Genomic DNA, 14,020 nt, shown 5'->3' on the forward strand with positions numbered 1-14,020 from the left:
ATAGTGGAGGGGGAGCCTTGGATCTTTTCACTATCCTTCTCGAAAAGAGAACTTGCCTTTGGCTTTAATAGTGGGGAGCGTGTGGAAAGTCCTCAGAAGCTATCATTCGAAAGGGGCACTGTCCACTCTGCTTGTTTAAGCAATATTCTAGAAGGCCTCAATAAAGTTCTAATATCACATGAGTAGTATAAGAGTTCTAAGTTTGAGCATGCATAAGGTATAAGATTTCTAATGCGTTCTTGTGTTAATTTAAGTTTGAGTATGCCTCATTTTTTTAATGTAGACATGTGGGGGGACGATCCACAATCGAGAAGCCCAATGTGTCGTCATTCAATGTCCATTGTTGATGATTTGAACATGGAGCGTCTCTCACAGTTGGCTGCTAGTCTGTGTCCCATAGATATGGGAGAGAGAGTGTGGAATATTTTTGCTCCACCCTCGTTTTCTTCCACAATTCACCCTACACCAATGGGGGGTACTCTAATGGGTGGTTACGCACTCCTATACCCATGTCCACTTGGATTGGAGGATCTAGTCCACATCTAGGTGCTAGGACTTCACGTGGAGGTTGCAACTAGGCCACTCCACTCTCTTGTGTGGCACCTAGTCCACGAACTCATACCATGACCTCGTCAGATAAGGAGGTCTACCTCTTCTTGTCATTCTAGTGGTCATTCTAGTGGGGGTGGATGCGGGGGTAGTAATAGATCTGCTTCCAATTCCTCATCATCAGAGGATATGCCGGCACAGCAGGTGATGGATCCAAATGCCTACGACCCAGCGACACTTCGTTACCATGTGAGGAGGATAGATGGGTCGATCATTGAGGATAACAAGGGGAAGCATGTTATAGCACACATGCATCACCTTATAAATTTTGAGTTCTGAAACATTTGGGGCATTGACTGGAGAACTCAAGACAATGCAAAGAAGCAATACATTGTGCAAGTATTGAAGACAAAGTTTCATCATGTGCCTCACCTCGACTTGCAATTTAATGACCTTAAGATGTTGGATCATAGGCGGGGTCATATAAGTCACAAGAAATCATTGATTGCCAAGGCCATCAAGCGTGGTGATGTCCAGCCGCCCAAGAGAATCAGAAAACGATTAGAATAAGGCCAAAAAGATGTACCGAGAAAATCCTAATCTATTCAAGCAACAAAGAGAAGCAGCCCGAGTACGCATTCATAAAAGAGGGGCTTCTCATCTTGGATCGGGTGGAAGGCCATCTTTCCTCACTCAGTTTGTAACTATTTGAACTCTTAACATTTTGTATTCAAAACTATGGTTTCCAAAGAATTAAATCTTATATAAATTGCTCTTTTTTAAATGTATGTTTAATATAGAAAAATGTGGTGGGCCATTCTCCGTCTCGTGAGGAGTACGGCTTTGCTTATCGCAATGGGATCTCCACCACATTTAAATGGTTGCACAACAACAGGGTATCACATTGAACTATGAAGGCCTGCTGCCTGTAAGTTTATATTATTTTGGTTTTATTAGCTTTTCGAAATTTAACTAGTTTGTGTTTTAACATTACTTGATCTTGTGAGATATAAGAAGATGATGAATAAGAAATAAGCGAGGAGGATGATGAGGTTGATGAGGAGGAGGAGGAGGATGAGTAGAGACCGGCCTATTGTGTTTAATGTTTTGTAACTTCATACTCAATGTAACTCGCATGTTATGGCATTTTGGATGTAACTCGCCTTTTATGGCGTTTGGGATTTAATACAATTAAGATTTTGGGAGTTACTATGTTTCGTTTTATATTTTAATATCTTAATATGTTTGTTTGTACAAATTAGAACTGTTTTCAATATATTTAATTAATTTTTTTTGGAGTAGATTGGGCCATTAATCCCAATCTGTCCCAAAAAAATATTTTTTACAGTGCTGCTGAGTAGCGAAAATAGTGACGTTTATGTTTTTTATCAACGTCACTGAGAGCGACGAAAATAGCGACGTTTATTTTTTTAGTGACGCTAACGTTTTTATTAGTGCTGCTTGAGCGACGAAAATAGTGATGCTATTTTTTTTTACAGTGATGTTGAGCGGCGAAAATAGTGTGGGATTTAGCAGTGGTTATAGCATCAAAAAAAATAGCGACGCTTACATTCCGACACTTTTCAAAATCCTTTTATATATATAATAAAAGCCATGCTATAACAGTCTCGCTAACCCCTCTTTTTGTCGTAGTGTCATAGCTCTATAGCTCTTATATTACTCAATTATGAGAATGCATCACTCATAGCTCTTATATTATTGAATAATGAAAATGCCTCACTCATTGTTCTTGCTGAAGCTAAAGATTCATTTGATGCTACCTCAAAACCTTGTCAATTAACATCACAAGTTTACGTGAGTTTTTTGGTAACACCATGCAAGGTTTCATGTATCTAAGATAGATGAACTCAAGTTTAAGTGTTTCCTTGACTAGTATGAGCACAATCATATTTTAGAGTTTTCTATCAGCTTCATCATCTACCTTCTCTACACATTAACTCATAAAGGTAGTAATAGATACAATGAACATTTCAAAGGGTTAAATCATGATTAACTCGATCAATAAGAGGAGCTTGTCCCAAGGCATCCTCGCCAATCTTTGTAATTTGAAATGTTGTTGAGGTTCAAAGTGGTGAGGATAACTTTTTCTACAAGAATTTATCTAAAATTCAACGAGTGGGGTTCCTCTTCTTGAAATATAACCATCATGAAAGAATAACCCCATGTTCTTTCTTCCTATGGAATAGAAAAACTTGGCACTCAAAGGCTCAAATACCATGCTCTGTTGTTTGTTATGTCATTATAGAAAAATTTATACATTAAGACAAAAAGAGCTCTTAAGAGGTATTAGACCATGAATAACTAATATCGTATGACAACATTGCCACCTTTTTTTCAATAAATTATGACCACTCTTTGTGGTCATTGGGCATCTTCCTATAATGATAATTAATGTTGGTCTCTTTCTTTCTTGCATTTGAAGAGCTTAAGGTAGAGTCATGATGGGAATTGACCATGCTAAACTCAAACATAAGGAGCGTAAGTTAAGGTCATGTTTGGAATTGTTTGAAACCTCAACACCATTCTAAACTCATAAGTTTCCCTCTCAAGGAGGCCATCCTCGAGTTGAAATGGATAGGTCAAGGGAGACGTCTAGTATGGGTGAATGTTTCCAACTCGGGTTCTCATTTGGTGGGTCAAGGTTTTCTTTTGAAGTGCTCATTTGAGATAGACGGTCGGCTCCTAGTAGCTTTTCCACGAGTGGGAGTTCTTCTCTCCTTGATGGACTTGGAGACCTACTTGTTAACTCCTGCCAATAAAGAAATAGATAAAATGGTTATAAATAAATGAGAAGCAATTAATTAAATTAACTTAGTGGGTTTAATAAATGTTTTACTATTTTATTGTTATTATATTTTGCAATAGGTGCAACAAGATTTATAATTATGCATATACTTCATATACCAATTAGGGGACAAGTGAATTATTGTCTTACTTCGTATTGAGATGTGGGTGTCTCATCTTGCAACATGTGAAGAAAGCTAGTGTTTTCTCCAAACTTTTGTTCTGAGATTTTTGGGACTGAAAGCAAGTGACCATAATCATGGTAACATAAGGATGGCCGGAAGAACCTCCACATTAAGGGGTTTAACACGTTCACCACTGCATCATCATCAGAAAACTGAATGGATTGCATTTCTTGTGTTCTGCCATGTCCAAACAAGTCGATTAATCTTCATTCCATTCTCCTGATTATAACAACAATACGTTTGGTATAACCTAATACAGCTGATCAGCACCTAAAACACATCTCCATGGACGTTCTCATGTTTTGTATCAAAAAATATACTTAACCACAATAAGAGCTTAGCTTGCACTAAACAAGATTTGCTTTTTGTATCAAAACATTCTCATGTTTTGTATCAAAAACTATAATTAACCACAATAAGAGCTTAGCTCGCACTAAACAAGATTAGCCTTTTGTATCAAAACATTCTCATGTTCTGTATCAAAACATTCTCATGTTCTGTATCAAAAATTATAATTAACCACAATAAGAGCTTAGCTTGCACTAAACAAGATTAGCTTTTTGGCCCCCTGAGAGTTTCTTTGAATGGTCCCGAGAGAGAGAGAGAGAGAGAGAGAGAGAGAGAGAGAGAGAAAACCATAATGCCCACCTCATATCATGAGAGTCTCTCAAAGTGTTTGAGTGGTCCTGGTGGAAATAGCTTGCAGTAATCTGAGGCAGCTTGTAATCACTAAATCTGTCCTTGAAATAGTCTTTCTCATCCTCAGCAGCTATAAAATGAGTAATCAAAGGCAGTCATTTCAGAAGATTTTGTTGCTGTTTTTGGTCCCCCCTCCCAAAAAAAAAAACATATTAAGCATCACATAATTGCATTCACAAAGTTGACCTTGGTAAGGTGTAAATTCGTCCCACTTCATACTTCTGTACATCTGCATGATAGGGAAGCCCTACACTACATTAATTTTTTAATTATAATTTTAGAAAGAGAGTCTATAGATCCATAACATTATGTCAAATCTTTTATTTTACTAGATCTCACCTGTAAGTGGCTTTTCACATGAGAGATTGTAAGCCCCTTGACATTCATTAGCGCTAGCACGTGCTTTGGTGTTGCATCTGTGAGGAGTATCAGCTAGATATTCTATCAGATTTTATTTTCAAATCAAACAAAGGGTACTTAATGTATCACACTAGGTTTAGTAAGGGTACTTAGCAGCTAAAACAAAGTATTAACAAACTAACAAGACCGTCTTAACAAGCTTTGCAATGACGGTCTTATGGATTGCAAAAGGTATTTATCATCTAGATTAGTGTAGCAATTCTTTTGCATTCATAAGCCTGGTAAGCCTAAACATAACCATGCTATGTTCTCATCAAAAGAATTAACAACCTAATTAGCCTTCCAAGAGAGAAAGTGTATTAATTAATAACGCATTAAACAAAGAACACATTGTATTGACAAGCCAGTAAGCCTAAAACTGACCGCTTCATCATTTTAAGCAATGAAATAGCCTTAATTAAGCAGTGCTCAAACATGTACTTATAATAATCAGCGTAAGGAATGGATTAAGAAGGGGTGCAGGGATTACTTTTATGTCCACCAAGTCGTGTGACAGCTTCGACAAAGAGGCAATGAAGGGATGGAGTCCAACGAAGGCGGGGCTGCTTGGAGTGAGCGGCGCAACGTTTAGTGGAGGGCAACGCATCGTCCGTTGCGTTACGAGGGCGGCGTTCAAGCCCAAGCTGGCCCATCATAAGAAAAAAGCAAGCAAAAAGCAGCCACAGAAGCCAATAAAAAGCAGCGGATATGGAGGTGGCGAGGGGCGGCAGACGGCGGAGTTCTTCATGGGAGGTGTAAATGAGAGAGCTCAGAGAGAGCTTCAATTATATATACATGAATGAGAGATGAAGATTTGGATTGTAATTAATCGACGCATCTACGGCTGGTCCGACTGCGCCATTATAATTATTAGGGCGCATTTAGTGGCGATGGCGATGCTGTCGGCGAAGGATTACGAGATCACGTATTGATTATGCTTACTAGATCTCCATCATTCGCCCCCTGGCCCCTAGCCACCCTTCACGTACCCCCTTCACGTACCCCAGGTCCCCATGTGCATTTGTAGACATATATCCCCATCCCCACACGTACACATTATCGTGTACATAAACTTTCACACAAGGACTATCATGATCGCCTTCGCCCTCATTTACGTTCCTGAATTCTAGTAATTCTCAACCTTGACATGCATGATGTCAATTTTCCTTGCCATTCTTCTTGTCTTTGTTGAATCAGACTTTTCATGGCAATTTGCAAAGATGGTAACTACTCACTTTGGATGTGAAATCTTGTAAGCTTGGCTTTTAACGATTCCCTCCAATGCAGCCCATGCTTCTAATCAGACTAGTCCCTCTCAATCATAATGATGATCCCAAGGTATACGCTCTATTAAAAGTAATGAATCCCTCCATTAAGGCCATAAGAGATTTTGCAATATTTCAATTATCCAACCTCCTCTTGTAAGTCATGACATATGTTGATGCATCACACATGACATGGGATAGATCAATACAACTACTTGGAGTGACATGGGGGATAGAATAATTGCCTTGAGTGAATCTAATCACTTATCAGGTGCAATTATCTATCCTATGCCATTTTTAGGATGGCTTATCTATGAGGCCTTGATTATGTCAACTTATAAGAAGCATATATTTGGATAAGTAGACCCAAGCCTCCCTATGAAAACACAATGAGGATAGTTTTCTATGTAATACAGGAAACCCTAGGTTCCCCAGCACCCTCCGCCCCTCTTTCTTCCCATGTATTGAGAAATATTAGAATACACTATAGTTAGGTGCCCAAAGAAATGGATTCAAAGTCAGTCGTATCTAACAACATGGACAAATGGTAAAAAAACACTATTAAGCCAAGTTTATCCAACAGTACAGATAACAACATGCATAAATCACAAACTAACACTTAAAAGGGGGATAACTTGGAAATGTCTAGAGACGATTTAATCTTAAACGGTCAGTTTAAAGAATATTATGTATTACATGTCGGCTTATGATAGTAGACTTTGGTAATACATGCACAGTGTGATTAATAGTTACACAACATGCATGTGTGGATGGGAGTCCCATGGGAGTTGAATCACTTTGTCTCAAGGAGATGTAATATCTTTGAATACGCTTGTACTTTTGTGCAAATCCATACATCGTGTGTTATGTGGCATGTAGTCATACATTATCATGTATTATATGTGATACATCATATGTCATGTATCTCACAAAATTTTTTAATATCGTATGCAAGTTAGGATAAAAAGGAGTAAAGTTACAAGGATATAGTTAGGAAAATGTTGAGGTTCATTGTGGGAAAGCCTCTTCAATGGGAGAAAATAGAGTTAACTTACAAGGTTATAGTCCCCTTGGATGTTGAGGTTCATGGTGGGAAAAGCCTCCTTAAAGGGATTGTCTCACAACTATTCTTCTTATGTGTGGAATGTGCATGGAGCAGTTGGGAAATATTCTAAAAAACAATGCTTTATGAAAGAATTTTTCTAGTGAGTTTCCTTATCGCCTGGAATAAATGTGACAAAATAGAAGATTTAAGTAGTTGAAATAACATCACTTTTTTTTATATATTGACCTTTGATTATGACATGACTAAACTGTAAGTCTCACTACATGACATCTTCTTGTCCAATTTTACTACAAGCTTCATGAAATATTGTTTTGGTAGGTCCTCATTGCCCCGCGATATGTGCCTCACATTAGGCAATATGTTCAACTCGAGGATAAAAAGGAACCACTTACAATTAGTGAGGATGTGAAACATAATGTTCATAGGGTTAGATATAATAGTAGTAATTGTTATGTAGCTTTGGTGAGCCTTGTCAACTATGTCATCATGTCGAAGAAGGTGATCCATGAGCTAGATATAATGTTCATAGGGTTAGATATAATAGTAGTAATTGTTATGTAGCTTTGGTGAGCCTTGTCAACTATGTCATCATGTCGAAGAAGGTGATCCATGAGCTACTTACCTTGTGAAGTCAGAGACCACATTAATTGATGAGGCAATAGAGTTAAACTATTACTCTATTCTTATTAAGAATCATGCTTGGTGGCTTATGGATGGTCTAAAGAAATGTAGGAATAATATAATTGGGACCACCTTGGTTTATAATACAAAGTACAAAGTGATGACACTTAGACAAGTATGAGATGAGATTCCTTTAGGGCTTTGCACTTCTGAAGGCACATGAGAGGCCACATTGGATGGAGGCAATAGACTTCAACCATTACTTTATTCTTTAGAACCACACTTGGTATCTGTGGATGGTTTAAAGAAATGTAAGAAAAATATTTGGACCACATTGGTCTACAAGGCTACGTACAATGTTATGGCACTTGGATAAGTATAAGACGAGATTTCTCTCCATTTAGGGCTTTGTACAACTTGAAGAAAAATGGTCATGCTCTCAGTGGTAATAGGTTATAGATTGAAGATGGATGGTGCTGCACATGGATGTATAATATGCTTGTGTATAATGTCAAACAACTCTCATACAACTCATTGCTTGAATCATCATCTTAGAAGATAATGTTTATCACCTCAACAAGATGATTTGTGAGCTACAACATATCTTCAGGGCTTGGTAATGAAAGATCAACCCCTTACATATTGGTAACACTCTAAATACATCCCCTCGGATGTGGAGGGGATCGACCCCTTACATATTCAGGGCTTGGTAATGAAAGATCGACCCGAAGTACATATTGGTAACACTCTAAATACATCCCCTCGGATGTGGAGGAGTCTAATTTTATGGTTATTATTTCATTAATGGATCGTGAGAGATCATGAGAGAGAGCTCGCAAAAAAAAGCTCACATGTAGGGATTGCTATAGATTCAAGGTGATAGATTGTGGAATCTGCATGTAGATTACAATCTTGGAACCAAGGTAAACTTACTATATCATATCTTCATCTTTCAACAAAGGTATGTTGGGAGGATTTTGATGATGTTTGGAGTCTCCAACTATATGTCCATTTTGACACCAATCTAGGTGGATCATAAGTTGTCAAGCAAGGGGTATTAAGCTCTTTTTGTATAAGAACTTACAAGTACATGCACCTGGTGTGGAAGTCTCATATTACACTTAACTAGATGTCAACTTTAATGTTTGCTGAGTAAGTTCAGTAGTAGCAAGCCTCGGTAAAACCAGCCTCAAGTATATCAAAGGAGCACTAGAGTATACCATCACCTTTACTTTGGGAACAACCCTTAAGGGAAACTAGGGGGTTCACCTAAAAATATGTAAGCATACCATGTGAGTTCAAATGAAAGGGTTTTTTAATTTAAAATTTTAGGGTAAATTTACAGAAAAATATTTATAGAAGGGATTTTTTTAATCGATTTTGAAAAAAACCCGTAAGTCCATAAAGAAAAAGGGGTCATTTTACTCATGGAAATTTCATAGGTATAGGGTTTTACACACGTGATACATAGCGTTTCTTAGTAGTGCACCCCTCGAGAAGTGAAATTGTAACTCAAACATGAGTAGTCTATTAGTAAAGGGGCCTTGTGAAGGAAAAGGCTTCACGCTCAATTTTGAAGTTCTGTCTTGGATTGGTAAGAAGCAGCACAATATTGGCACTCTTGTTGATAAAAGCTAAGTAGAAAGTTGCATATTTTACATCTAGTGAGGCAATGTGGCTAAGATGGATCCTTGTGGAGGACTGCATGGGAGAAGTGTAGAAGTAGACAAGGGTAGGGCATTGTAACAATGAGAGTTACATACTCTTATCATTACAAAGACTCCACAAGGCACATTGAGATTGATGATTGCTCAATGCATGAGAAATAACTATCTTTAGATGATCATTGAGATAACAATCATTGAGACTTAGGTGCTAAAAGAGAAGGATCCACCCTTATCATCTCTTTTCTCTATTCCAAACTTCCTCATGTTTGTAAAGCCCTCAAGTGTTTGATGTGTAGTTATGTTTAACTAGGTCAAGGCTCTAAATATTTTGGTTCCAAAACTAGAAGTCATGTCTAATGAAAATGTTTGTAACAAATTATGAAGGTTTTCCTGACCTCTAAGTGTACACTAATGGATTGATATGCATGCCTATGACATGTTTAAAACTTGATCTCATCATCAATGCATTCTTAGAACTCAAACTCTATGTTCGAGGGTTACAATATAACCCATTGGGGGTCCATGATGATTCCAAAAAGCATAAAGGCTAGTCGTATGGTCAACTATGTGTTCAAGGAGTTGACCATTATATTAGTTAGACCTCCCAAGGGATCATATAAGCACCCTTCAAAATTGTACCAAGGGCACAATATTATGGAGCTTCCCCATACCTTTTTTTTGTATACGTACCAATTGGAATAGATGTTTCAAGTTTTAGTATAAGCTCCCATATAAGGAGCACATTGTTAAATGAAGAGGCTCTGTGGTATGTACTATAAGCTTTTCAATAATCATCAAGTTTTGTTCCACTCTTCTTTTGTGTAAGAGGCTCTTCGGTATCTCTTGTAAGCTTTTTAGTAATAATCAAGTTTAGTTCCACTCTTCTTATCTGTAAGCTATTCATTGTTGTGTGAAATTCGCTCTTTTGTCTCAAGAATTACGTGTGCTGACATGTGTTCAATGTACACTGTGCTTTTGAGAGGACCCTTCAAATGACACCAAGGGCACAATATGGAGCCTCCCCATACCTTTTGTATACCATCTACCAATTTGAATAGATGTTTGAAGTTTTGATATAAGCTCTTGTTTAAGGAGCATGTTGTTGATTTCATTGTTGTGTGAAATTCACTCTTTTGTCTCAAGAATTATGTGTGCTGACATGTGTTCAATGTAAATTGTGCTTTTGAGAGGACCCTTCAAATTACACCAAGGGCACAATATGGAGCCTCCCCATACCTTTTGTATACCATCTACCAATTTGAATATATGTTTTAAGTTTTAATATAAGGAGAATATAAGCTCCTGTTTAAGGAGCATGTTGTTAATTTAAATGAAGATTCTCTATCGTATCTATTGTAAGCTTTTCAATAGTAATCAAGTCTTGTTCTGCTCTTCATCTATGTCAGATTTTCATTAGTAATCAAGTTGTATTTTGATCTTCATCTATGTAAGCTATGCATTGTTATGAAATTTACTATTTTATTTCAAGCATTACATGTGTTCAATGTACACTATCCTTTTGAACCTTTTGAAAGGACCAATATCTAATGCAAACCTTGGTATATAATAATTTCAAGTAGGTCAACTCTATATAAACGTTTCTTTAAATGTTCAAGACAAATTCGATGTGATAGTTTGAGTTTTGAAAAAAAAATACATTGGCATTCATATACTTGGGCTATAAAATGTCGATTTTCTAAAAAAGAAAATTTATTGGTAGTACTCAGGCTAGAAGAGGGGGTATTATCTTTCCAAATGTTTTTCATTGCTAACTTGATAATGACACGATTTACAAGATGCATGATCAACCACATTGTCCTTAAGAGAGTGACTATTGTGTGTATCACACGCTTTCATTATAGGAATTCAAGAGGTTTAAAAAGAACCCTTTATCTTTAAATTCTAGCATCTTAAATAAGCCCTTTTTACAAATTTGGAGGCAATAAACTATCGGTATGATTTAGACCGTTTAGACCAAACTTATATATTTTTTTTATTATTTTTGGTACGGTTAAAATCTCTATTGAGTATGTGTTTTCTTCTCTAGCCAACAAAAGAAGACACCACTAGTGTCCCAGTGGTTGCTTTTTGACTCGAGGCCCGGGGGGAGTGTCACTCATCAATATGTAAGCATAGCACGTGGGTTCAACATAAGGGGTTTTTAAAACCCTTTTTTTACACAGTTTTTACATACATAAGGGTACTATTTAAAGGGACTATGCATAGGTTAAGAAAAAAAGGGTATGATTTATTCATGAAAAATTCACAGATAAGGGGTTTTTTTAATAAGCCTTGAACGCACATGATATAGAAGGTTTACATATAGTGTACCCCCTGAGCTTTTTGAGCAGTTGGAGGTCCATTGTTCTTATCTATTTTGTGTGGCCCTAATTCTGTGGATCCTTTGGGGCTTTATAGCCCATTAAGAGGGGCAACATTTCACTTGCCCCTTAATGGGCTTTATAGCCCATTAAGAGGGGCAACATTTCACTTGCCCCTTGCTCATGTGAGCGAATCTGCTACGTCCAAGGCCAACACATGGAAAAATGGGCAAAGAACATATGTATGTGGAACAATAGGTAGAGAACAAATAAACTCGTGGGACCATATACTAGGTAGATGTTTGAAAGATCTTTACAAGTTACTGAGAGCTACACCCACCCAAACTTAGGAACTTGAAAATTTTCCCTTTTTGTATTTAGTATGTCATAATAAACACCTGTAAGTAGCAAAGTGAAAGCTGATTAGTTAGTCATGCTATACTAAGAAAGGCTAAAAAAGGGGTAATTGAAGCGTTGATTGCATGACTATATCCAATCAGCTTTAAATAAGTCCGTGAGACACACCTTAAGGGACTCACAACAATGGCTCACATCAATGAAGCTTAGTACGTGGGGGGTTTCTAATTTAAAAATTATCAAAATTTTCACACACTTAGATTAGTTAAACAGGGTCAAGACTATATTTTTCCTGGTTGAAATTGAAGATTCCTAGTTGAGATTGAGATTTGGCATTCCTTTTGATGAAGGATAAAAAATCATACAGGCTAATTATAAAAATCCAAGGAATGTTTCTCTATTTTTAGGACTATTAGTTTGAGTACTTACTGTATTCAAGCATGCTGCATGACCCTTATGTTGTGCCGGCTCTGCAAGCCCAGGCGGCCTCAGCGTCGTACTGCTCGTACAATTTTGAACATTCTTTCTTGCTCTGCCCTAATGGATTTTACAAGCAAAAACGACCGTTTTGACTGCACTTTGTACTGATTTGTACCCTGTAATACACCACTCGTCTGCAGTGAGCGCAGGCATCAGCACAATAGTATACACTTAATAAAAGCATAAATGATGGCAACTTACCATCGCTACAGTTTGAATCATTACCCGGATCTACGTGCTCTCTGCTGTGATATCTACCACGCTATGCGCAAATTTACCATGGCTCCTGCGCAAAGTCAGATCCGTTAATTCCACTATGGCCTCTGGAGTTTTTAATCATGCCTCCAATATCCATGAGCTTTACACTGTCCAGTGTACAGACATAATACATTTTTAATCAAAAAAAAGTATCTTAACAGCATGATCCTAGACATTATCTTAACAGCTTCAACATTTCTAATCTTTTGACCATATTAGCACACAATATAGAGTTCATTACTCTGTGTTTAATCCTGAGTATTGTTATTATCAGTATATGAGTTATGAAACGTTTTGGGCACATCATGGCGTTTCTGGACACCATCAAGTGTAGTTGCAGGAGCTCTTTTGGTACTAGTACTGTGTAGTACTAAAAAATACTATACCATAAACCTTTACTAGTATGAAGAGCAGACATCCCTTAAATTCTTGTCGCCACTGGCCAGGTTTCCTCATCTCGCCCTTCAAGAAGCTCTCAAAGCCTCTCATGAGTACCTGTGCAGTGCCCACTCTGACAGAATTCTGCGTTTTTTCGTGCCGCTTTGCGTAGAAGTTAGAAGTCAAACATCCAGGCATGATGGCATCATTTCCATTTGTTCGGTCCTATAGACACCATCAATACACGCAGTAAAACTCTTGTCCTATCGTTGGGACCCGTTCACGCGACCAGATGGGAAAACCATCACTTGGTGTCGATAGAAATATTTTTTTCAACCAATCAAAATGAAGAGATCTGCTCCTTTAGGTCCCAAAATGCCCGTTTTATAACCAAAATATATAATAAATAAAAATAAGGACAATGAAAAAGCTTATGTGTTTTTTTCATAATTCTAGCCGATAAAAATACAAGAACTTTCTGTTTTTTTCTAGCAGTACTCGCATTACAACAAATAAAGAGTCTCTTTATTTTAAAAAAAAACTTTACGTGGCTATCGGTGCTACTATACACACAGCTATGAGTACGTGGCTACATCCGCACATATAACCGCGTATATAGTCACGCCTATAACACAATGAGTATAACCATAGATTGTCTTTTTAAAAACATGGTGACAAAATGCGAGAGAGATGTGGGACATGATGTCCACATCTTTCCCCCATTTTGTCCCCGTTTTTTAAAATAACATTATTTAAACACTACTTAATCACATTTTTTAAAAATATTTAGTCATTTATTAAATAATAAAAAAATAATTATAATACAATATCATGGATTATATTGCAAATTAGGTACATAGTTACAAATTACATAAGGTGTTCATGTCCAAAAATGAATAAAGATGAAGATATGGAAAACTAATTAAATTAATACATCATCTTCATCTTCGCTCACATCTTCACCACATAC

At 37.2% G+C, this 14,020-nt stretch overlaps 1 protein-coding gene across 1 annotated transcript; it reads right to left on the bottom strand.

The window, feature by feature from the left end:
* Window positions 1-2,849: 2,849 nt before the first annotated feature.
* LOC147640402 (uncharacterized) lies at window positions 2,850-5,379 on the bottom strand. Its single transcript, XM_086823717.1, has 6 exons — window positions 5,128-5,379; window positions 4,578-4,654; window positions 4,425-4,467; window positions 4,188-4,308; window positions 3,506-3,716; window positions 2,850-3,319 (listed from the first exon to the last, which is right to left on the bottom strand). The coding sequence occupies exons 1-6, from the start codon at window positions 5,291-5,293 to the stop codon at window positions 3,116-3,118; spliced, it is 822 nt and encodes a 273-aa protein (XP_086679843.1). The 5' UTR covers window positions 5,294-5,379; the 3' UTR covers window positions 2,850-3,115.
* Window positions 5,380-14,020: the final 8,641 nt, after the last annotated feature.

The sequence above is a fragment of the Cibotium barometz genome, chromosome 3 (assembly GCF_041138505.1).
Source record: "Cibotium barometz isolate CiBa-2024 chromosome 3, ASM4113850v1, whole genome shotgun sequence".
Classification (NCBI taxonomy): Eukaryota; Viridiplantae; Streptophyta; class Polypodiopsida; order Cyatheales; family Cibotiaceae; genus Cibotium; species Cibotium barometz.

Coding starts and splice junctions, on each gene's coding strand:
- LOC147640402 (XM_086823717.1), bottom strand. CDS start 5,293: ATGATGGGCCAGCTTGGGCTTGAACGCCGCCCTCGTAACGCAACGGAC. Junction 4,468..4,577: donor ATGTGAAAAGCCACTTACAG/GTGAGATCTAGT, acceptor CCTATCATGCAG/ATGTACAGAAGTATGAAGTG. Junction 3,320..3,505: donor CACCCACATCTCAATACGAA/GTAAGACAATAA, acceptor CTTTATTGGCAG/GAGTTAACAAGTAGGTCTCC.